This window comes from Chanodichthys erythropterus, chromosome 4 (genome assembly GCF_024489055.1).
Source record: "Chanodichthys erythropterus isolate Z2021 chromosome 4, ASM2448905v1, whole genome shotgun sequence".
Classification (NCBI taxonomy): Eukaryota; Metazoa; Chordata; class Actinopteri; order Cypriniformes; family Xenocyprididae; genus Chanodichthys; species Chanodichthys erythropterus.
The window spans coordinates 24,694,552-24,720,855 of record NC_090224.1 but is presented as its reverse complement, the minus strand read 5'-3'; the positions used below and the strand labels follow the sequence as shown (position 1 = coordinate 24,720,855).

At 35.7% G+C, this 26,304-nt stretch overlaps 1 protein-coding gene across 1 annotated transcript in view; it reads right to left on the bottom strand.

The window, feature by feature from the left end:
* Window positions 1-26,122, bottom strand: part of LOC137018291 (connector enhancer of kinase suppressor of ras 3-like) — a 66,508-nt gene extending 40,386 nt beyond the window's left edge. The window contains exons 1-5 of the mRNA XM_067382895.1: window positions 25,933-26,122; window positions 14,809-14,972; window positions 6,169-6,371; window positions 3,837-3,924; window positions 874-915 (exon numbers count right to left, since the gene is read on the bottom strand). Of these exons, the coding sequence (XP_067238996.1) occupies window positions 874-915; window positions 3,837-3,924; window positions 6,169-6,371; window positions 14,809-14,972; window positions 25,933-25,984 (549 nt within the window). The 5' untranslated portion in view covers window positions 25,985-26,122. The remainder of the gene's footprint in view (window positions 1-873; window positions 916-3,836; window positions 3,925-6,168; window positions 6,372-14,808; window positions 14,973-25,932) is intronic.
* Window positions 26,123-26,304: the final 182 nt, after the last annotated feature.

Below are 26,304 nucleotides of genomic sequence, written 5' to 3'. Positions count from 1 at the left end.
ACGAATTTGTTCTCGTAATTTAACGACTTTTTTCTCGTAATTTAATGACTTCATTCTCAACATTTTATCTCGACTTTTTTCTCAAAATCTATAGAGTTTTTTCTCGTAATTTAACGAGTTTATTCTCAACATTTTATCTCGACTTTTTTCTTGAAATTTAACGAGTTTTTTCTCAAAATTTAACAACTTTAATCTCGAGATGGTTTTATTTTTTTTATTATTGCTTGGCCCTAATCCTCTTCCGTAATAGTCAACATATTTTGGAGTGACATGAGGGTGACTAAAAATTATGGCCTTACTGTGCATGATTATTGAAACTATTTTTCTATTCTGTTGACATAACCAAGGCATTGAGGGATTCGATAAATAATATTAACCAAAACTCATAACATCAAATCTGATCCAATCAAATTCCAAAAGAATAAAATGAAGTATTATTTCTCATTGATTATTCAGTTTCTCTTGCACACTCTGCATATTAAGTTGAAGTAGGGGAATGTATTTTGTACGTGTATTTTAACATTTATGCAATTGCAATGCTTTGCCCCATAGACTTCCAGTGTGACTGTAAACGCAATTTATGCTTGTTTTTACTATCTGTAAAAATGATTGTATTGCATCTGGAACATTCCTTTGAAGGAGACTGTGAGATACTGTTACCTAACACAGGATGCTCCAGTGGTTCCTAAGGAAAACATCTCAACCAAACAATAGAAGTTGCATCTCCACACTTACAATGAACCCAAATGCATTAAAGACAACATCTGAATCTCTGACCTGAGAGAAGTTTGCATGCCAAATAATGTTGCTGCTTCAAGGGAATTCATAAATATACTGTGTGCAAAACGGCTGACGGCAAGACTTTCTACTTACCACTTCTAATATCTTCTCCTCCATTTCAAAAACTGTGCAGTCCTGCAATTAAAAAGGGAGGATTCGCATGAGATGCCACGTTAGGTTGAGTTCCCACAGGAAAATATGGAATGGTAAACATGAAATCAAAATACCAAAGAAAGTATTTAAGAAATGTAACATAAGGATTCAAAATATGGAATGTGCTGACAAATAAATGGAGAAGGGCCTATCGCCTGTGTTTAATTATGATTTAAAGACGAGTTTGACGGGATAATTGCTGCAGAGTTTAAATTGTGGTGCTTGAGAGATGTGAGACTATAAAGAGCAAAAACAGAGCCGAGACATCGATCACAGTTATGAGCTGCCCATCCCCACTAAGACATGCTCACTAAAACCATATGTTTCTCTGTGCTTCAGGAGTCTGTGTGTAAAGAGACATACCTTAATACACTACTGTTCAATAGTTTTTGAAAGAAATTGAGGTCACATAACATTGATCATCCAACATTTATAATCTTACAAATGGCTATTTCTATTTCAATGAAAGTGCCCCTATTATGCTTTATCGAATATTACCTTTCATGCTGTGTGTAATATAGCCATCTGTGAATGTAATAAAAAAGTTAATGTCTCCCAAAAGAAGGAATCAACTCTGAACCACCTAAACAAGTCGTCAGTAATTCCAGTCTCATTTCTGTGACCTGCAAGTAACGCGGTAACACATTTGCATTATGCCCGCCTATGGTCCTCATTGGCTGCCCGTGTAGAAAACGCCTACTTTGACCCTCACTTTGACCCTGGTTTGTGTGGTTTACATCATGTGGAGAAGACACTGATGTGTTCTGTGCTGTAACAGCAAATTAGTGTTATTTTCACTTCAAACGTATGAGGATGTAAAGAATCAGTGGCTGGAATTCATTTTTACGATGCCACAGCAGTATAATCCCAGCCTTTTGTTGCTTCCTGTCATTTTACTGATGACTGATTTGTGAGTTCAACGAGGGATTCGCAAAATGCTTGTCCATGAAAGATGGGTCAGTACCCAGTTTATTTGGACCAACTTGCTTCTCAGAATCACAACCTGTAAGTATGATTAATTATTGATTTTTTCCCCCCGTTAGCCTACTGAGCTCTGATTGGTCAGATGGTCTAGTCTGTTGTGATTGGTCTACCGTGTACAGACATTAGCCAAGCACAAACATGAATGACTGAAAAAAAATTACAGTTTATAAACAAAAATCTTTGATCCATTCTTTATTATCCAAGTGATAAGAAAATAAGATATTATGCATTAATCGACACAATTGTAGATAATAATGGGCCAACTGATGATTAGCAGAGCTATTTCAGTAAGAGAATAATAACGTGAGTTAGCCGGTTAGCCCAAGAACTACAGCTGCACTGGGATTACACGACATAACACACAAATCTACGTATTTTGAACACTCGATAGAAAATATTAAGAGGGGTTTAGAGAGACTGAAGTGCTTTGAACAAATCATTTGAGAATCATAACCCCTTTTAAAGGCCAATGCAGACAAAAATCTTATGCTGGTAAAAAATCTAATAGTGTTGCTTTAGTATCATTGATATACTATTATATTTTTGGTAATATTTTCAATTAGATTTTTATATATATATTCTGTTTTCACTTTAATTTCAGTTAAAGTTTTAACAATTTTTGTTGTGTGTTTTGTCATTTTTAATAGTTTTTTTATGTCTATGTAGTATTTATTTATTTCATGTATTAGTTTTGGTTCATTTAGTTTTAGTTGTTTTACTACTTCAACTTAATGAGAAATGCTTAAACGAAAATGAGAAATGTTGACTTGGCAACTAGCTGAAATACAATAAGTTTAAGGTTTTTTTATTTTGTTTCAGTTAAAGTTTATTTCAAATAATGAAAATTTTTTTTTTAATGGTTGTAGATTTAGTTTTAGTTAACAATAATAACCCTGTTAAAATGTAAAATGTGCATTCAATTTAATAATATTTTAACAATATTTACTAAAAAAAAATCACTAAAGAATTTGGAAAAAAAGGAGAAATTCTGCACTCGATGAAGACAGAATTAAATTATAAAAATAATTATAAAATAAAACGTTTCTATTTCAAACAACAAAAATTATAATTTGCAACATTAATAATGTTTTTAATTGTATTTTTGACTGGTTTAATGCAAACTTAAATTGAATTAAAGGGGTCATATAATGCCACTTTTACAAGATGTAAAAAAAAAAGTCTCTGATGTCTCCAGAGTGTGTATATGAAGTTTTAGCTCAAAATACCCCACAGATAATTTTTTATAGCATGTTCAATTTATACATTTTTGAGGATGAGCAAAAACACTAAATTTTTGTGTGTGTCCCTTTAAATACCAAATGAGCTGCTGCTCCCAAGAAGAGGGCGGAATTTCAAGAGTCATTGTTAGCAGCAGCTCCGATTACCTCACGCACACTCACTGAAAATGTCAGAAACTGTACAGCCTTTTATGTTCAAACCGGAGTCTTACAATGATGGAGAGACTCAAGAAGAAGTGACAACAGGTAGAATGCAACAGGATGTTTCTGAATGGTTAGTTGATGAATTTATGTAGTTGATGTGGAGTTAACTATCTTAAAGTCATTGATTAGCATATTCTGTCATGATAATCTATAAATCGCTCGTGTGGGAACTGTTGTAAGATGCCTATAGAGTCAGAGAATATGCTGCATGAAGATAGAACAGGTATAGTTTAGTTTAATTACGGTTATAACTTGTTATGTTGTTATCTTGCTTTTATGACATGCTATGTTACCTACTGTATTGCAATAACATGGCCTCACCCCTTTGTTGTGTGTTCTCGGGGGCAGGGTTTATGTAAATTTTAGGGTTAGGGTTTTAAGGTTAGTGATGTCACTTTTAGAGTATGTGACCATTAATAGTGCAGTAAATGCTTGCAGAGCTATGAGGAGATGAATGATCATTAACACATAACAAACCTTCTGGACAGTTGTGGTCAGTTCCAGACAGAGCTGAATGATCTTGTTCTTGGTTGAGGCGAAATCACTGATTCCTGTGAGGGGAGTCCTGCAGACAAAGGGAACACAAGTGTAACTTATCCAAATGCTCATGAGGTGATCAAATGATTGTGAAATCTGGTTTGTGTTGGTTCAAGCCCAAACATGTAGTATATATGTACGTGTGTGTATGTATGCCGGCAGTCTGTATGACATCATGAAGAAAAGATTTAAGGTGTTTTGACTGAGCACAAAACCAAAACAATAGTTGGTGAGACAGCTGCCAGTAAAAAATGTGACGCTGAAGTTAATTTGCAGTTACAGTGTTTGAAAACCCTGTCAATGACACCTGTACTACAATTCATATCTAGTAAGAAAATACTGTAACGAGCCAAAAAATTGTTCTTCTGAATATGTTATAAAATGCTTTCTAAAACATACATTTTGGTTGTGGGTTCACTGAAAAAAATCTAATTCAAGAAATTCGCAAATTTTGGACAAACGTTTTTCTCTTAACACTGTGAGAACTTTCAATGCTAATACCATACACCATGTTTTGTTGTATTAACATATTTGTAACAGGGGCGTTTCCTCCGAGTAGGCAAGGGAGGCAGTGCTTCCTCAAAAAATAGGATGAGAAAATAATCCCTATTACATATAAAACAAAACAAATATTATAAATTATGACATTAAAAAGAGCGCAAGTCACGCATATTTCTTAAGGAACACTGCCAAACAGCGACACCCGCAGGTAAAGTTACACAGAGGAGGCATGCCTCCCTTTCCTCTCATAGGAAACCATATAAAATCATCAGACCCCCGGCATGCGGTGGGTTTTGTGGGGGGTAATTGAGAATGAATGGGGGAAAGTCACGTGAGAGGAGGCAATGTCTCCATCGCGCTATCATTGGATGTAATTGGTTATGATTGGTTTGTGCGATAAATCCCGCCTCTTGTTGACATGTGCGTTCCGCATGTAGGTTTGACTGAACAAATAATGGCGGATTATCAGAAGACTAATTGAAAAGTAGGTAAACAGATCACAGTTAGATCACCACTTTATGTCACGTCAAAATCAAACTTGAAATGGACTGAAATCATGATGACTGCGGGGTTTTTAGTGCAATCAGCTTGGTGAAATTAAAAATACAATTTTCTGTGACAGACTATGTTTACGGAGCATGACTGATGATCCAAAATATCCTAGGTTGACAATTAAAAAGAAAAACCGCAATACACAAATAAAATATATTGTTTAAATTATCATTGCCTTTAGTTATTATTTTGGAATGAATGTAGAAATGCTTAAACACTAACTTGATGAGATTGACTTGGTTTTGATAAATAGAACATTACATTGTTAATGTAAAATTACAAAATAGAATTGTTTTTGGTTTTTGTAAAGTAATGTTCATTTAACAAGGAAGATGTGTCAACTTTAAGAGTAATGCACATTAATTTACATTGATTCATAAAAAATAAAAATAAAAATGTGCCTCCTCATTTCAGAACACCACTGCAAGCCACTGATTTGTAATAATATTATTATAGTAGTAGCAGTTTTTCCTAGTGTTTACACAGCCTTTACATAATGTTAGCATAATGTTAGTGTTCTCTTAACATTGTGAAAATGTTTATTGACTATGAATATCATTAAATGGAGAGTTCACCCAAAAATGAAAATTCTGTCATCGTTTACTCACCTTTAAGTTGTTCTAAACCTGTATGAATTTCTTTCTACTGCTGAACACAAAATAAGATATTTTGAAGAATATTGTTAACCAAACAGTTGATGGACACCATTGACTTCCATAGAAGAAAAAAAAAAAATAATAATACTAAGGAAGTCAATGGGGTTAATCAACTGTTTGGTTACCAACATTCTTCAAAATATATTCTTTTGTGTTCAACAAAAGAAAGAAATTCATACATATCTCATATCTTCAACACTTGAGGCTGAGTAAATGATGACAACATTTTCATTTTTTGGGGAACTATTCCTCAAGATTTTAATTTAAGAACATTTGTTCCTAACATTTACACATTCTTTGCATAACAGTAGCCAAAACTGTTGAGATGTTAGAAACGTTAGCACAACATTCCTGAAAACCTTCTCTTGATGTAATTTGTCAACTCCGCTAGCATCTCTAAAATATTCAAATTGAAGGACATTAAAACAATTTTGAACACTTTTATTGAATACCAATAACATGAGGATTTTCTTTTAACATTACTTTAAGAACATTTGTTCCAAATGCTAACACAGTCTGTAAAAGAAAGAAATTGTGTGTGCATGTGTGTAAATCTCACATACCTGTCAAGCCAGGCCAGCATGCCCTTGGCAGCCCCTATCAGCTCCACCACAGCGGTGAGGAACACGTTAGGTGGTTTGTTTGGACTTCCTCCATCATAAGAAGGATTTTTCCTGCGTTCTGATGCACAGTTGTGCAAGTTATTGGATGCTGCTCGCATCTGACCTAACAGAGTCTTCAAGTTATCAGTCTCCACACCACAGTTCTGCAAAGAAAAAAAGTCTTACATTAGTCTTCTAAGATCAAACTAGATTTTTACATTCTCTAAAGGAAGTGGTGCTTTTCCGCCCAAAGGTCACTGACACAATGCCAGGGTACTGGGTGTTATAGCATGTTGCTATGCAGTTTCTAGGTTGTTTTGGGTGGTTGCTTAATGGCCCAAGTCAAAAGAGCCCAATCCCAACTCTCTGTGATAAAAAGGTCTGTGAAACACTTTAGTATACTTTTAAAAAGAGTACTTATTACTGAAATAAAAAAACTTTAAAAGAATATACTTAAGTGCAAACTGAATGTAATGTTTTTAGACATAGCATGTCAAGTGCAGTCACTATAAGCTATAATAATAGTCGTGCTAAAAGTACCACTAATAAATGCCTAGCTTATCAACTGCTAAAGCAGTTTCCATTTGTTTATCTTCTACTTTAGTGATATGAAATGTGAAGTATCTGGTATTTGTAATGCCATGTGACAGTGGCTACAGCGCATGGGTCATTCTCACAACCTTTCCAGCTAAAAATCCCATCACGTTCCAGTGCACCAGTCAGAGCCGACGCATGAACATGGTCACTGCCTGACTTCAAAAGAATTCCAGAAAGCCCTCTCTGCCCTAGACCCAGCCAGACACTGACCGACAGACTGTTTGCATGCACTTGTCTGCCAAAAAGTGCAGAGACTTTGGCCTGGTCAAAGACAACAACACAAAATACAGGTGTTTGAGAGATATATTAACCTGCACTGAGTTCAGGAATCTTCCTCTGGAATCTTCCCCTGTTGTTTTTGTATTATGATGAAGCTTTAGCTATGATGAGTTCATGATGTCAGAATTCTTAAAGCAATAATAAAGGGTAATCCTTCCTCCAGATATTAATTTCATGCTGCCTTCCTCAAAGATGAGGAGAAGTAATTGTGCTAGAAGTTAGCCATACGAGCAGAATCTCCCCTGGACCACAGACTCCAGGATGTGTTTAATGTTGAACGAGTTCAATGCAAATAACACAAAATTGTTTTGACATTACCGAATCTTGGACCATATCTGTTATGCATGTAACAATTGTGATTTTATGTCACAACTGTGACTGTCACAGTTGCGACATTTTATATATATCTCGATTTCAACCATATTTAACAATTACGACTTTATATGTCAACTGCGACTCACAATTGCGACTTTTTATATCTCACAATTTCAAGTATATGTTGCAATTACGACTTTTTATATCTGTTGCAGAGCAAGTATGGACTTGCTACTGCCATTACACACACAGAGACGCTGCCACTTTGAGCATGTAAGATATGCTGCTGCTGCATGAATATATATACATGAATCCAGTAGCAGATCTAGACAGGTGGAGCTGGGGGAGGTCGAAGGTTTCAGAGGAACTCTGATAGTGCAATGCAGGACTAGCCTACAGCAAACACTGAACCTGATAATTAAATTTTTTATTTTATTTAAATGTGGTAATGATGTGATTGCTTGCAGATTGCATGTAAAAGACCTATCTAGAGTTTCATGACTGAACTGAATATTTCAACCAAGCTAGCATTCCAACTCATCCAATGGCGTTTGGCATCAGTGGCATTAGATTTAGTATCTTGGTGTGGCAGTACTGCATGAATGAGATTTTGAGAGAAAATTACCAAATTTTCATTTTGGGGGAAACTTTTTCTTCAAAGTTCATGGGGTGTGTTATCATCAAGACAGATGTGGGGCGTGACTCTGCCTGGAGGCAGAATGTCTACCATCTGCAGTTACTAAAACCATAAATATAGACACTGAAATACCTGAGAGAAATAAATTAGAAGGACAGACAAAGTAGGAGCTAAAAGAATTGATTATAAGACATTCAAAAAATCCCCCCCCCCCCCCCCCCCAAAGTTACAAAGTTACATTGTGAAATACACTAGCAATTGTGAGCTACAAAGTCGCTGTCAAGAAATACAGTGAATCACAATTGTGAGATATAAAGTTGAAATTGTGAGATACAAAATTAGTAATTGTAACAAAGTCGCAGCTGTAACAAAGTCCCAGTTGCTACACATATAGTTGAAATTGAGATATATTAAAAAAAAAAAAATCGCAATTGTGAGTCACATATAAAGTCACAATTATTACATATAGCTGAAATTGTGATACATTAAAATTCACATTTGTGACATATAAAGTCGCAATTTTTACATAAAGTTGTAACTGTCATATATAAAAAGTCGTAATTGTGACAAAGTCGCAGCTGTAACAAAGTTACAATTGTTACATATAGTTGAAATTGTGATATATAAAAAGTCGTAATTGCAACAAAGTCGTAGCTGTGACAAAGTCGCAATTGCTACATATAATTGAAATTGTGAGATATAAAAAGTCGCAATTGTGAGTTGCAGTTGACATATAAAGTTGTAATTGTTACATATAGTTGAAATTGAGATATATAAAATGTTGCAACTGTGACAGTCACAGTTGTGACATAAAATCCCAATTGTTACATATAGTTGAAATTGTGATGTATAAAACGTCGTAATTGTGACAAAGTCGCAGTTGTGACAGAGTCAGAATTGTTACATATAGATTAAATTTTGATACATAAAAAGTAGCAATTGTGATTTATAGTTTAAATTGTAATATATAAAAAGTCGCAATTTTGACAATCTCAGTTATGTTTGTTATTTTTCTCTTTGGTGATGTTATGAATTGTTCAGACTCTTCTATCAATAGACATGCAATGGATTCCAGATAAAATAGTGTCCATGGATTGCATATATTTTTGTGTCTTGCTCCTATTCAGAAACATCCCTGTCTGTACAGGAGCCACATCAGAAGTAAAGGAAGCATGACAGTGATACTGATTAAACATATTTATATATCATGGTATTTACAGTATATGTGACTCCAGGGTTCTTCAAATGATACTATGAAATTACAATGTCCAATAAGCATAATTCCATATCCAAAAACCATGGTACTTTACTGAAGTGGAAACGAGCCAGAGAGAGTTGTGGAGTTTAGCACGTCTTAACGCTCATGAAATCTATTTTTAAAAATAACCAGAGACCTAACAGATACAGAGCAACTAAGATGAGGCTGAGTCAGTCCACTCAGCGGAAACTACTGGAACAATGGCGTGACATATTTTCCTGCACTAGCTTACTGTGTGTTTGTCTCTATGCATTTGTGTGAGAGAGAGCTGGGCGGGGGGCTCTCTGACAGGTGGGTGGGTCACATCTGTTTCCTGCTCTCCAGGAGATATCTTCCAGAACATTCTACCCAGGAGTGCTATAGCTGACCTCTCACAAAGTCAACACCGCAATGTCTATTCCAGCCTTCATGCTACAGTTCCTCTGTGGTTCTCTGCTCACTCACTGCTTAGAACAGATGACGCTTATATATAAATGGAAAACGACTGAGGTAAATCTTTTCTCAACAACATCCTTGTGAACAGCCACCTGGTAACAGGTAGAGCATAAACATCCAACATCAAACCACAAAGCTTCCTTTTACTCTTTGCTGCAGGCATATTCTATTCTTACAAAGGAACACACCTTTAATGCAATTGTGGATGGATGTAAAGGATTAGTTCACCCACTGTTGTCATTTGCTCACCCTTGTAACATATGTGACCCATGATGGCAAAATGAGTCGCAATGAACAAATTATAAAAAATGAATTATTGTTATTTTAACATTCTATATAAAAAAAAAAACTTCAAAATTATGTATGATTTGTTGGAATCTGACAAAAAACAAATAAGCTACACCTGTTTGAAGTCGATAGAGTCAGCAAAGTCAATTTTGAGAAAAAATCAAGTAATGGTTTTCTGAAAGTTCCAAAACAAAATCACCTAGCAACCCTACCTTAAAATCCCTGGTAATAACACCAAATTTGTCACAAACCAGTCAAAACCCATATCTATAGGAAGATATATAATGTATATTTAACTTTTTTTCCCATAATTCTACAATTGTTTGATTAAAGGTGCCGAAGAACATGTTTTCAAAAGATGTAATATAAGTCTTAAGTGTCTCCTGAATGTGTCTGTGAAGTTTCAGCTCAAAATACTCCATATTTTTTTATTTTTTTATTATTAATTTCTTTAACTGCCTATCATTATAAATTTGCCGATTCAGGGTACGCGGCCCCTTTAAATCTCGTGCTCCACGCCCCAAGAGCTATGTTGAGATTCGCCTGTTCCATGGAGGTCGTTTAAACAAATGAGTTTTATATAAGAAGGAGGAAACAATGGAGTTTGAGACTCACTATATGTAATTTCCATGTACTGAACACTTGTTATTCAACTATGCCGAGGTAAATTAAATTTTTGAATCCAGGGCACCTTTAACATAAATGAAACAGACAGCTCATAGCCTATATTAAGACCTACTGTATCACACGGATCTAATATAATGTTACACACTAGATGGTTTTCCCCAACAGTTAACCAAAAGTTCACTGAAGACAGTGTCAAGATAATGTTTGTGTGAATACTCGCCAAGACAGATTCTTTTGTGTATGTGTATATTTCAGGATTGCGGCATCTTTGTGCGCACACTTCGGATCTGTCAGTCAGCGTGAGTAAGATTTTTTTTTTACATCAGCATGAGTTTGAAAATCACATTTCATCGCTTCAGACTCATGCCATCGAGAATTCGCTATAAATATAAATATAATTCGCATAAAAAGTTTTACATTTTTAGTTAAAAATGGTGTTGTGTAAACAGCAAAATGTCTGTTGTGGGACCTTCAAAATAAAACGTTGGCAGATATTAAGCAGACAGTTTACTAATACTCTAATGAGAGTTAGTTGACATGTAGTTACAAAGTTACTCATAGTCAGGGATGGGCAGTATTTATGATACATGTATTTCAAATACGTATTTCAAATATAGTATTACAAAAATAGTATTTTGTAATTTGTATTTGATAGGGTTGATGAAAATAGCTTTGTATTTTGTATCAAAATACTTTAGTGTTTTGTATTTTTGTATTTTTAAAATACTGTAAAATACTTTGTAAGAAGTCTACATGATGACATCATAAAATTGATGCCTCTGATTGGTGCTTACTCAATAGTTTGCTGAGACTTGTTGAGATCAGAACAGAAAATTGATCCATATGGAAGAAGGTGGTCAAGAAACGTGCAGGCTGCCAGCTTTCCATAAATTTTTAGCATGAATTGCTATCATTTTTATCAGTTCAAGTTAAGTTTTGGTGTTCATTTTGGTAGTCTAAGCTAAATAGTATACCAATGTTCTTGAAAACTATTATACTGAGCAGCAGCCCCCTATATTTATGATTAAAAATCAAATGATTAATTGGTTAAAAACTAGTTGCTATGAATACAGGTGCTGTCAACAGATGCAAAGTAGGCCCTTCATTACCAAACACCAAGTAACTAAATTAGGATACATTAACTTAGGATACATAAATTAAGAGTCATTTGCAAACATTATAATCTTGGTTACTTAAACTAACCTTCATCTGAGAGATCACAGGTATATATGAATATTTGATCTGTTAAAGACACAATATGTACATTTTCGCCTCTAAAGATCGTGATGAGTTGTAAGGTGTACTATATTGGTTATTTACCAAATTTAATTGATTTTTAGTTGAAATTGGATGTTTATAGGCTACATTTTATTTAACTGTGTCTCACTTCATGAGGGTGAGTAAATAATTTTTGGGTGAACTTTCCCTTTAAGACACATTTGATGAAGTTACATATAAGCTTCCTTATTGAAAGTACCATTTGAATGCACAAACAAATTGCACAGAAAAATGGAGATAGAACAGAAAGTGTCTCATCGGTGTTTCTTCATGGTGCAGTCTCCTATTATAAAGTCCTGTGTCAGTCTCCTATCCTGAAAGAGTGGCCTCTGAATGGACACAGTGGACACTGTTTGTTCCAACTGACCCTCCCTATTCATATCCACCACAATGTTGGGACAGAGCGGCAGCTAGCACCGGTTCTGTGATAAGAATCAGCACTGCCTACAACTTTGGGTTTGCTAACGCACAAAAACACATTCTCAGTTTAATATAGGCAGAATGTTCCTCTAGTCCACCATGAGTTTTTAAGGTGCACTTTCTGGTCATTAATACTGTCTGAGAGGGAAAAAAAGAGAGCGGAGGAAGTCAAGAAGAAATTTTGGGAAGGAAGCGAGACAGAACAGCTGATCGGAATGCCTGGGAAATCTCTGCTTTCCTGTTCATGGCAATCTCCACCTATAACACAGCTCATGCTGGGGAGAAAGTTATCTTTGAATGTTAGAGGAGGCCATTTGTGTCAGAATGTTAAGCTACTTGTGTCCAAACAGTTCTTGATTGTCAACAGCTTTATGTGGCCTGATTAACAGTAAAATAATACGGTCATTTTAGAGGCATAGAAAATTATGTGCTTGGCTATGGTCACTTTGGCAATGCTTGGAATAGCACACTACAGTTGCAAAGACCCGCCTCCCTTAGTTACTGTTGCTTTATATGACAAGCCATGGCACTGTCACGCCACACAGAGTGAAAAATACATTGTGGAGCAAAGAGGACACTGACAACATGTTGACAGATAAGACAGAGCAGGTTACTTATGATATTAAACAAAGTCCCAGCTTTCAAATTGTGTAATTTTTTAAGAAATTCGAACAAAAAAAACATTTTATGTCATGACAAATTGCTGTAGCACCTCAGCTCAAGCGGCTTGTGAACCAACCATCTCTTCCTACCAGTTAATTAATCAAATAAACATGAATGAACATGAGAAGGAATGTGGTTTCAAACGCAGAAAGATGTCAATACACACAAAGTTCAAGTCCAACGAGGTTAGTCAAAATAGGTACTGCAGTCCAAATTCAAAATATTGTTTGCCCCGTCCCCTCGTTCAAAGACGCGGGTGGCCAGCTTGAGGACGCGCAACAAGAGGGAGCGCAATTGACAATGAAAGCTGAGGAGTTGATTTATCTGTGTTTTAATATGCTGTCCTTCATAGAGATTTTTAGATGAATGCAAAGGCTTTTTAGCTCAGGTAGAATCTGCGGCAGCACACAATTTTGCACAGACCAAAACAAAGACAGACATTCCGACATGGAACGCACATTTCAAAGTAGAATATCTGGCTGTAGCATTGTTTTTCTGAGAAACAAGTAGGTGAACTAAGCATGTTTACTAAATATCTGCAAACATACTGGGGTATTTTTATGCTTTATTAAATTGAAAATCTTACATATAGCCCCTTTAATCTTCTAACTCCTGACTGCTTTGTCGGACAAAATGGCGGATTCAGCGTTATGATTGGTTAGATCACTCGTCAATCAAACTCTCGGCGAAGGGTCAATTCAGATTTTTATTTTTTTTACTCAGAATTCTGCACGTATATGCAGTAAAATCAGTTGTCTAAAACTTCTGGGAAAAAAAATAGAATTTTAAAATGTAAACTACTTACAATTCTGAGAGAAAAAAGTCAGAATCACGAGATAATCACAAAGTCGCAATTACATTTTTTATTTTTATTCTGAGGCAGAATAAAACTGAAGAATAAAACTTAATTTAATTTATCCTGTCGTTTAAGTAATTTGTGGCCACATTGTAATAATTCATTACCTTGTTTTAGTTAAGTCAAAATGAGGGGACGAATTAGTTCAGCTTGGCCATGATTTACTAAAATGAGAGAATTAATTAATAAGTCATGGGAACTAATTTTTAATTCGTGGCCACAATATGTATTTTTTGTAATGTGCGTGAACTTCTATAAAACTGACATACTGACATTTCATTTCCAATGTGATGAATTAATCTGATGATTCGAAACAAAAGATTCGTAAAGCTTCGAAGCTTAATGAAGCAGTGATTTGACATCGCCCATCACTATATATTGTTGAATAAAGTCATTATTTTGTTTTTTGGCTGCACAAAAAGTATTCTCGTCGCTTCATAACATTAAGGTCGAACAACTGTAGTCACATGAACTGTTTTAAATATGTCTTTAGTACCTTTCTGGGCATTAGAAAGTATTAAATATCTTGCTGTTTATGGAGACCTCACTGAGCCATCGGATTTCATTAAAAAAAAAAAAAAAATCGTAATTTGTGTTCCGAAGATGAACAAAGAACTTACGAGTGTGGAACGACATGAGGGTGAGTAATTAATGACAGAATTTTAATTTTTGGGTGAACTAACCCTTGATATCAACTTTTTTGACTCCATTTAAACATTTGATTGGTTTTGCCAAGACATTTTTACAAAACATTACATTAAAAAAAAAAAAAAAAAAATTAGTCGATAACTATTCTTTCAAAATAATAAATAAAACAGAAGCATTTATATATGCCTATACGTATATGATTGGACAAGATCCCTCTGAAAAATCTAATATGTGGCTATGTTGCAGTAAAAGGGCATCTGATTGGATGGGAGTGAGCTATTGGGCAGATAAAGTACTGACCAACGCACAGAGGAGATCCACAGCCTCCAGAATCAGCTCCTGATGGCCGACGCGGGTCACCGCCAGCTCCTCCAGATCCTGATGCGAAATCTTCAGAAGCTGCTCTCCATCTATCTTCTCTCTCTCAAAGTTAGCAACATACTGCTGGAGACTGTCATCCAGCCCTGAAGAGAGACAGAAAGTGTGAATGAGGGAGACAGAACACAAAGAAACTCTTTCAGGGAGTGAGTGTGGATCCACATGTGTTTTGACACCACAAGTGTCAGTGCAAACATTGAGACACTGAGTCAATATAAGACATTTGCACTAGCCTGAAGAGTCCCGCTCCTTAGGGTTTCTCATGTACAAGTGCCAGTTACCTGATCTGAGAACAGAGCGTTGTAATATAGTAAGAACTATGAGATCACACCACTGTCCTCTGGCTGGAATGATGTCTCTTGGCAACTTTGCCTGTTTGATTGTGTGATTTCCCAGCGCAAAATTACCAGCTTAACTTTTTCCAACATATGTAAGGGTTGGCATGAATGAGTGAATATCACAAACCTGTCAAAACCAAGTCTGGGCCATATTTCACCTCAAAGTTATTTAATAAAATTATATGTAAATAAAAAATATAAGAACATTATATAAAATAAGATAAATATAATAATTAAAGCTGCTGTCCGTAACTTTTTTTTTAACCGATTCACAACGGTAAGCTTGTAATAATGTTTTTACGTCACATAGGTAATGTCATTACGTTACGTCTGTAAACAGAAAGAAGGAGTCTCAGCTAGTAAGCTATATTTATATGATTATTTATGGCATTTTCTCACAGCAGCTGGAATAATTAAATGTATCATTTTGATGGCTGATTGTAATCCAGAAAGATCCACAGTCATCAGTGACAACTGGAGATACACCTGTAGTCAAAAGCAAAAGACTGTGGAGTGGCTACAGAAATTGAACTACAGGTAACGCTAATACACACTAAATACACATAGTCATGCAATGCTGATGTTGTTAGCATTAACCATTTTGAGAACAAAGTATAACAATTATAATCATTTGCATGGTTTGGCGTGATCTGAGCTAAGCGATCGTTAGATTTAATCACCATCGGCAGCGCAATTTATGCTTTTTTTCTCTGTTGGTCAGAACAAAAGTGGCAGATTTATTACTTACTCCTTCAAATGACATTTTCCAGTGAAAATTCTTATTTTGGACATACTTCCAAGACTTAGAATCTGTGATTCTGAAGTACAGTATCCACACCGATGTGGTGGTGACTGACAGCAAACATTAGATTAATCCGCGCTGAGGAGCCGTGCCAAGGCACAACCCACGTAAATACGATAATTTCCGCAAAATAACTGCAATTGCAGGTTTCAAACAGAGATGGCGACAAAGAGGCAAAACTTACAGACTGCAGCTTTAAATATATACATAAATAAACACATAAATTAAATTATTATTTCATTATTTTAATGACAGTTAACTACATTTCCTCCCTTATTTCACATTCATAACTGTAACCCCAAAAATAAGATTTAAAATGTAAAGTATTCATCATTGTGTATGTTGTTTTGCCTTTATGCTGATTTTAATGAAGTATAGGCCTAAATTGTATTGAAGTCATTAGAATCCTTGCCGAAAATAATCAGAATAAGAAAATCCAAAAGCAAAATATACAGACAAAGTAATAAAAAAATGCAATTAATCATGCCCAATGACCTGTGCAAAAATTGCACAAGGAATATTCTTACCAACTGAGCAATTCATACTTGAAATATCACCTTCATGTTTAATTTAATTGTGACTTCATTAATTACATGTTTAATTCATGTAATTAATCTGATTAAAGTTTGATTGACAGCTCTAGTCACAATGCAAAATGATACTGAGAAATGATCATGTAGAAAAAGATTTTTCAAAGTTGTAAATAAAGATCATTGAAATACATTTTACAAGAAAATTTCAGTCTTTCTATACTTCAAAATTTCACGTTTAATTCAGTGTATTACTAGCCATTTTTTGTTTTATAGCAATTTCTGAGTGAAAATTGTTTCAAACTAAATCCTACACCATTTTTTTTTTTTCAGCATCGATTTTTCAGCATTTTATCTAGGATAGAAATGACCTGGACATGTTTTGGAAAGATTCACCCCTGTTTGTTTCATTTGAATGCATTTCACTTGAAGGCTTAAGACTTACAGTACTGTGCAAACCAAGTCTGAAAAGACACAGTTAAAGCTTTTTACTTGAAATTCTTGTCTGAAGCAGGGGAGGTGAGCTCAAAACACCCTTCTGTCCACTGTTTGCGTGACTGCAGTATGAAAAAGTGGCTCTTTGTGGGGGGTAGACGGCCCTTTGAAAATCAAAGAGAAAGCGAGAAAAGAAGGCAAAGAGGGGTCAAAGGGCAAAGTTAGGGACTCCTGAATACCCTCCACCCTCAACGCCCCTACTGAGAGACAACAGCTGCATTTTCTGAGCTCAAAAAGAGAGACACAATGTCAATGGAACCGGCAGAGAAAAGCTGCCACATACGAGAAAGTGTCAGCAATAATGGTCCATCAATTTAGTGAGAGCAAACTAACTTCAGCTTTTGTTATCTCTAATTCTCAGGGTATTTCTGTGTTAAATAATCTGGCAAATCTAAAGGGATGCAGGCATGTGCCATTCAGTGTGATTGACATGCACATTTGGTGATGAAGTGTCTGTAAACTGGTGAAATGATGAAGTGAAAAAGCAGGTTATGTTTCTGACAGAGATAAAATCTCCAAATAAGAATCAGAATAACTTTGAAAGAAGTCTCCTATGCTCACCAAGGCTGCATTTATTTGATCAAAAATACAGTAAAACAGTAACATTTTGAAAATTTAAAAATTTAAAATAACTGCTTTCTATTTGAATATATTTTAAACAAATTGATTCCTGTTATGGCAAAGCTGAATTTTCAGCAGCAATTACTCCACTCTTCAGTGTCACAGGCTCTGTCTATTTTCTATTTCCAGCTCCTCCAGGCATAGGGGTTTGACAGTCTCACGGTTTATAAGAGAAAGTTGAAGAAAGCAGAAGATAAAAGCGGATGTCTTTGGGTGGAGATCTGTTTACATGAGGACATGCTCTGCATGCCTTCAAATCAAGCATTAAAAGAATAGTTCACCCAAAAAAAGATAATTCAGATCCAAAAAATGACCAGAAAACACCATATAAGCCTCATAAATGTAACCCATTCGATGCATCTCATGAAGTCTTCTGAAGCCACAATAGCTTAGTGTGAGGATTTCAAGCTGTTATTCACATAAAATCTTCTCCTCTGCCATAGCATGTCATATCAATCTAAATTAACAATGATAAAATAATGATGTCAGGTGAACTGTCAATAAGACGAACTGCCTTTTTAAGACAAACTACTAAGCGGAAGCTACCCTGAAAAGATTTCTCTTAAAAGCTGACCAAAATAAAAATCCTCAAGAGGGTTCCATGTGACAACAACTTCTAATCTCTTTTTGAAAAATGCCTCAGATATAAACCCTTACCCGTGTGGGTATTTAGCTGAGATAATAATGCTCCCAGTACAGAACTCATGCTGTAGCAGTAAGGAAATCTGGCTATAAAAGTTGGCTGCTTTAACTATTAATGCCTCAGGTCTTTCACACTGTGCTGCTACATGGTGGGAAAGAGCAAAGACTTTAGATACAAAAAGACAGTGCACTCATATTACTATGAATATGAGAAAGTGCAACACACAATATGGCAAAATAAGACCTGCCTTCTAAACAAAAGAGCCAATCACCGATTGGTAAAGTCTTTGCATCACCACAGCTGCTATAAGAAGCTCCAATTGCTATAGAAAAAGTCAGTGTTCTGAGATGCATGCTTATAACTGCATATGCGCATTGGCGGATCTAGCCTGCAAAATGTGCTTTTTAATTTTATTTGTGCATAAGAAACAACATTTATGAGACAATTGTTGTAAGATTTCATTGGTGATTTCAAATATGACATTTAATCATAAGCTTGGTGAACAGTTTTGGAGAATTTGATGTTTCCCCATTCAAAGAGATGGGAGCTGTACTTGCATGACTGATATAGCTGCCCGAGAGGTGTTTCAATTAGCCTTAAAGGAATAGTTGACCAAAAAATGAAAATTATCCAATAATTTACTCACCCTAAACCCATTCTAGGTGTTTATGACTTTCTTCTTATAGCCGAACACAATCATCCTGGCTCTTCCCAGCTTTGTAATGGCACTGAATAGTGCGCAAGTTTTTGAAGCTCCAAATAGCACATCCATCCATCATAAAAGTAATCTCCAGTGGGTTAATAAAGGCCTTCTGAAGTGAAGCGATGGGTTTATATAACTTTATAAACTATAATCACAGTCGAGTTAATGCGGAAAGGGTGACCTGACCTGAAATATGATGTATGGTGTATGACGTAGACGTAGCTTAAGCTTAGGTGAGAATTGACTAACGCAGAAGCGCAGAGCAAAATAAAACGCTGGTCACAAATTAGAAGTCTAAAACGAGTTTTAGGGAAAAATGCTGAACCACATGAACATCATATTTCCTAAGGCATACATGGGGTGAATTAAATATGGATATTTTTCCATTTGGAGCCTCAAAAACACTATTCAATGCCATCACAAAGCGAGACAGGATATTATTTAATATAACTCCAATTGTGTTTGGCTGAAAGAGAACAGTCATTTACACCTAGGATGGCTTGAGGGTGAGTAAAATATGGGATCATTTTCATTTTTGAGTGAACTATTCCTTTAAAGAGACTTTGGGAAACAGGCACTGCAAACCCCCCTAATCATATCCACTGACCCCACTCACATCCAAATGACTAACAAGCTTGAATGTGCCATGTTAGAGAGCCGAGAAACCTGAGTTTCATTTACAAATGAGAGAGTAGAGTGGCTCTCTTTCCTCCATGGCCTGTCTTTCCCTCCCCATCCCCTTTCCCAGTGGAGTCTCTCATTGACAGAGCTGGCTTGCTTCCCTGAGAGACCAGCGCTGAGAAAGTCAGCTTGTGTACAAAAGGCAGTAGCAGTGTGTATTTCCAAAGCTTTCCTACTGAGCCTTTGGAGACCTGAAGAATGTTTATTGTTCTCCGTGTGCGACTGAAACTCTTCCAAGATTCCGAAACGGTCCTGAGCGTTACGCTTCCATATCTAGACCTGCATGAATCATACGCCATTCCATTTTTTGCCCTTTAGTAGAAGTCTAAGAAGGGAAATATGCAAACAAAATATTTTCACCTAAAACAAAGCATGCATCACACTGAGGACTTTGCTAGAATGATGTCACAGTCTGTATGCCCTCCTGCCTGGTCAAAGTGGATCCACAAATATCTTCATTTCAAAAGCAAATTAATTCATTTGTACCACAACCACATAAAACCAGCTTTATCTTGCACTTTACACTTTCATTGAATAACCATTCAAATGCCTTCCTGGTTGAAAAATCCAAGCTATATTTACATTAGGCAGCACAACAAAGAAATAGTATTACAATACTCCAAGTCCAGCTGCACTTTTCTTTGTAGTCCAGAAACACACTTTACGCAAGTATGCTAATTCAGACATGAATGCTATTACCAATGTAATGGGAGTGTGTAGCATTGTTGTATACTTACAAGTTTTACAAACCTCACTTCTCAGTGGGTCGATAGATTTACCAAATGTATGTGACATTAAACCAGAGTGTTATTATTCACATGACTTATTTTTTCCTAATGCAAAGCGCAAATTCCACCCCACCAAAATCATGATCACAACAAACAGTAATGTTCTCTCTCACAACCTAGCTAAGAGGGTACGTTCTCAGAACTTTGGCTTAACGTTCTAACGAGGTTTTCTCATAGTTCTGAACAAATATTCTTCAGTAACTTTAATAGAACATTCGATCAAAGTTATATAGTTATATGTTCTCAAAAGGTTAGCACAAAACATAACATCATTTAGCACACCGCTAGTTGTTTAGCTTCATAGCTTAGCTTATAACCTATGTAAATTTTCAGTTATATTTATATAGTTTCTATATAAATTATACATGTTTGTTTGATTGGGCATGTGGTCTTAGACAGATTTAACTCAACAGGAGGACCGAATTGTTGCTTAGCTCACTGTCTTGCAAAGCTAAAACTGACTTCACATAGTATCCTATGGAATGATGAAGAGCCATTAATGATAAACTTCAAGTTTTTTTGACAAAAGTCAGTCCTTCTTTTTAGCAATAAATAGCACAAAACTGTTCACTATCAGTACAGTCTATTTTGCTTGGCTGGCCTTGTCATTTACTAGCATTGTTTAGCTAGCCTTCACTACAGTCAGCTCTTCACTGTGGACACGTGCTTAGCTGTCTGAGCTGTGAATAAGTGAAGTTTGGCACACATTCCACAGCTTGGGGGGTCAATAGAGGGAATGTTTGCTCCGCCCCTCCTCACCCACTAAAAACAAGTGTGCGCATGGAAAGCAAGAGTGGATGAAAGAAACATTTGGTGCATTTAGTGTCCCTTTCAATGGTGACGTGACATCAGTCTTTTCCATTGGCAGGAGATGAGGGACAACAGAGGCAGTATTGGGGGGTGGGGGAGAGGGAAAGGGATGGAAAAGAGAATTTCCTCCATCCAGACCCTCCAGAACTCAACAAAGCGTCCACATAGTCGTGCTGTTCCTGAAGCTCTGCTTGTGTATTCTGGGGTAATTCCAGCAGTGACATAACAGCTTCCTGTTTGAGAGAGTTTGAGCTCATTGAGACTCAATTATCCTGATAGTACCTGAATAGGACTGTTGAATAGGAATACTCTATTTTTGTAAAGCTTTAGAGGGGTCGTGTAATGAAAAACATGATTTATTTCACATGCGAAATGGTTTGCCAATTATAACAGAAGTCATTTACATACATACAAATCTTAAAGGTGCAGTAACACATTCTAAAATTATGATTTGAGATACCTTAACTAATATTATAAGAGGAAATTTCAAGGGAAATATGAAGTGTAGGATATGGCCCGTTTAAGCCCCAATTAATTAACTGGTGCTAATCCATAAACAAGTGAAAACCAGAGTCAGGTTATGAAAGCAGCGCACGTCAGTGAGAGTACAGCAGCTTGCTAATAAATCATCTTAAGTAAGTCATCACCTGCTGTAAGCAGCTGCAAGTCGAGCCGAGGCATTTCTCTCAACCGTTACATGTGCCACAGGAATTAAATAAGCTAGATGAACTTGGAATGAACTGGGACGGACAGACAGAACGATAGAGACAGAGAGACAGAAAAACAGACAGACAGACAAACAGACAGATAGACAGATAGACAGATAGATAGATAGATAGATAGATAGATAGATAGATAGATAGAGATAGATAGATAGATAGATAGATAGATAGATAGATAGATAGATAGATAGATAGATAGATAGATAGATAGATAGATAGATAGATAGATAGATAGATAGATAGATAGATAGAGACAGACTTGGAATTTGTCTGCCAGGACAACTGTCACCTATCTCCTCTTTATTAGTGTGGGGGCGGAGCTAAAATATGTTTGCATCTGTGTGTGTATGAGTCAGTCAATGTCGCTAACAAAGACGAAACTGCCGTCTCCGCCTGATACACAAACAGTCCAACCGCAGTCACGCAACTCACTCATGTGTGACAATAATTCGTGGACAAGTCCCAAAAAAACCCACAACACAACGATGATACTGTGATGATGTCAGAAAGGTGTGGCCAGGATGTACAGATGAGATTTAATCATTAAAAGGAAAAACATGTCCTTTGTATTGAGTGAAGTATGTCGTTCTGGTGAAAAATGCAGACGTGTTACTACACGATTCTTGCCGATAGCAGATCATTTCATCAACAGCTTCAGGCAATGTGGCATATTTTCAGTCAAATGTATTTCTCCACCTGATTCATTTGAATTGAACTGAATATACTTGATGGGTTATACATATGCAATATGTGTTACAGTAAGTGAAAGCAGCGCTTCTTGTACTGAGGGGACTCGCAAACATATTTGTATTGCTAAGTCCAAATGTCATTGAAACTGCGGTCACGTTTTGCTAATTATCTACTATCTTTCTGCGAGTGCTTCGAAAGCAAACAATTTCTATAGCTTACAATTACACAGTGCAGTAATCAGAGATCTGGCAACCTGGCGACAAGGTGCTGGTGGGTGAATGGTTGGTGTAGTGTGACCTCATAAGGACTTGTAAACAGACAGTAATGGTTAATGCTGGTAGTTTTTATCAGTTCCTCCAGGATTCAAATGTAAACACAAGGCCATGCTTGAGTCATGGATCTGTGAAGTTTGCTGAGTCGCTGGGAAACCAAATAAATGAACTGGTCTAGGATCAGATACCTAATTATTGTGTTCATATATATATATATATATATATATATATATATATATATATATATATATATATAGCTAATGTTTATATATTTTAAATAAATGCTGTTCTTTTCCACTTTCTATTCATCAACGAATCCTGAAAAAAATTGAAGTATATTGTAAAAATATATGAAGTATATTGTATAAAAGTAAAAATTGAAGAAAATATAAATATTAAGCAGAAAAACTGTGAATAAGAAAAGTTATTTGAGCAGCAAGTCAACATATTAGAATGATTTCTGAAGGATCATGTGACACTGAAGACTGGAGTCTTGATGAGTAATTTTAATAATAATGAGTAATTTTAATAATAATGAGTAATTTTAATAATATTTCACAACATTATTAGTTTTAATGTATTATTGATCAAATAAATATGGCCATGGTGAGAATAAACATCATTAAACAATTTTACCAACCTTAAACTTTTGAACGTAATTATAATTATATATGAATCATCAGTAATTAATATTTATTATTGTTTATTGCAAACTATTTGCAATTGCTGCTTATTAGAATTTGCTAAGAAAAGCCCCCAAATGAAGACTAAATTGCATTATTGTGGCAGTTGAATAAAGAACTAAATATAAAAAGTGGCTTCTAAAGTAATATTTTGTTTTTTTTATTTTCATATCATTGAACATAAGCACTGGCCAACAGTAGACAACAGTCCATTTGCAATTGAGTGAGTCAGTCAGTCTCATAAGACGATTTTTCCTAAGCCTCATTAACAGTTGCCGATTGTTATCCATGTTGGTTGTGTAATTTCTAGTGTTCACTTAAACTAAAATGACTAATAAAATAAGAAGGCAGAGGAAGAAGTGTATAGATTTCAATTCGTTTTCTATGGAAATAAACCTTTATCTATTAAATGAACCTTAATTTTGCTAAATGTTTACTCGAAATTCACTTAAAAATACGAAGTGTTTGTTGTTGTCCATTAACAACGATATCAAAGTAACCTTTCGGTCAAGGCAATTAGTTACAAAAGAGTGCAACAGTCAATTTCAAGAAGTAAAAACTCCATTCATTTTCTCCATAAGGAAATTGATTTAACAATTATTTATAAACCTTTAAAGATATGAAATATGTTTCCTTGCTGAAGCCTGAATTCAATTCACTGTTTTCATGTGAATTTTTAGACGTATCCTCACTCATCCAGCAGCAGCAGCAGCAGCAGCGTAGCAGATCTAGTTTTCATCCAGTAAGTTTAATGATGGCAGCTGATCCTAGATCAGTACCCTTCCTTTAAGACATAGGGTACTTAGAGACCCGAGAATATCACATCTGTTGACTTCTGCTTTGTCTGAGGCAGCTTTTATTGTCTCAAACTGGCGTCAGGAGAGCTACGCTAGTCCTTTATTAGCACCAAAGGCCAACTTTTACCCAGAGTCTGAACAGCAGGTTTAGGACCTTTAAGGTGGCTCAGTTTATAATTAGATGCATCTGCTGAAAAGTTCTCTCTATTTAGAATGGTGAATGGCTTGGACCAAAACCATCTCCGAAGTCTTTCACATCACATGGCCAGACATTTGGTTAGCAGAGAATTATAGGTATTTCATATTGTGGTGGACCTTGACGCTTTACTCAAGGTTTCTGCTAAGTGAAAGTTTCTTATGGTTTTTACGTTGTTTCAGGCAGTTGGAGCAAGAAGGAGAGCATGTATGGAAATGGAAACAAAATAACTGCAAGACTTTTAGAATTAAACAAAGATGTAATATCTGCCCAGAGAAGTTTTTGGTCTAACAGAGACACATGGCATTCATATCATCTGATGCATTAACCTCATTAGCCTTTCCATCACTATTTCTATATGAACTTCATATCCGCTTTGACTTTAACGACAACTAACAACGAAAGAGATGGAAATGGAAAGCAGTCCGAATGGGAAAATAATACCCAAACAGTTCTTAATAAAATTACCCATAATGACGTCTAACATCTTTTACTATTGGAATAAGTGCTAAGCAAGAAAACATCATTCACATTCAGACGACCAACCACAACATATCCATCCTACAAAAAGTAATTTGCTTATGCAAATAAACTAAAGGGAATGAAAATTTCCATTGCTGCAATTAATAATATATACAATATACAAAAAATGTAATATTAGCAGTGGGTAATGTAAGGGATTATGTTATGATAATATAATGCTTATAGGACTCAAAACAATTATCATTAATAGACACTATTACGTCAAATTATTGTATCACAAAACTGTAAACAACACTTTAGAATAATAAATAGGCTATGCAGTAAATGAAACAATAAATATGCATGGTCATCAATATGATCTCTCCATGTTATCTATTTGTTTTCAGATATGAATGGTTTAGCAGAAGTTTAGTAGACTTTTCAAGTTTCAAGTCAAAGTTTCGATCATGCTTTGGGAGGAATAAATAAACATTTGAGTTTCTGTATTTGGTTAGAGATGTAGATGTTGCCTTTACAAACATTTACCACGGTAATAATCACAGTATCTGACAGAAGTTACTATAGTTTTTTTTTTTTGTTTTTGTTATTTAATATCAATATATATATATATATTTATATATATATAGATATATATATATATATATATATATATATATATATATATATATATATATTGTTGTAAACTAGAGACTAGAGTTACAGGTGTATGAGTGCACAAAGCTAATTAATTAAAGGAACTGTGTATTATATTAAAGGGGTTTAAATTCGAGAACCAGGTCATTCAGTTCCTACCTCTGATCCAGTCCACAACCTGAGTCGGTGTCCACTTTGTTATCGGCTCCATTCTTCTATTCAGATATTCAGAAAGTTTCAGCCAAGCTCTCAAACTCACTAAAGTGAAATAAAGTTTCCCACGCTACACTTGAGCGCCCTTTCTCATGTCTAACAACGGAACACTGATGATCAGATCAGAGGAACAGCACTGAAGCTCTACCCACAGACCGAAACCAAACACTCGAGCTCACGCGCGCGCTCGCGCACAGAGAGAGAGAGAGAGAGAGAGAGAGAGAGAGAGAGAGAGAGAGAGAGAGAGAGAGCGGGCGGATCGCGTTACACACACAGGTCAAATTTATATCTCTGCTAAATCGTCTGGGGCAGTGAGGG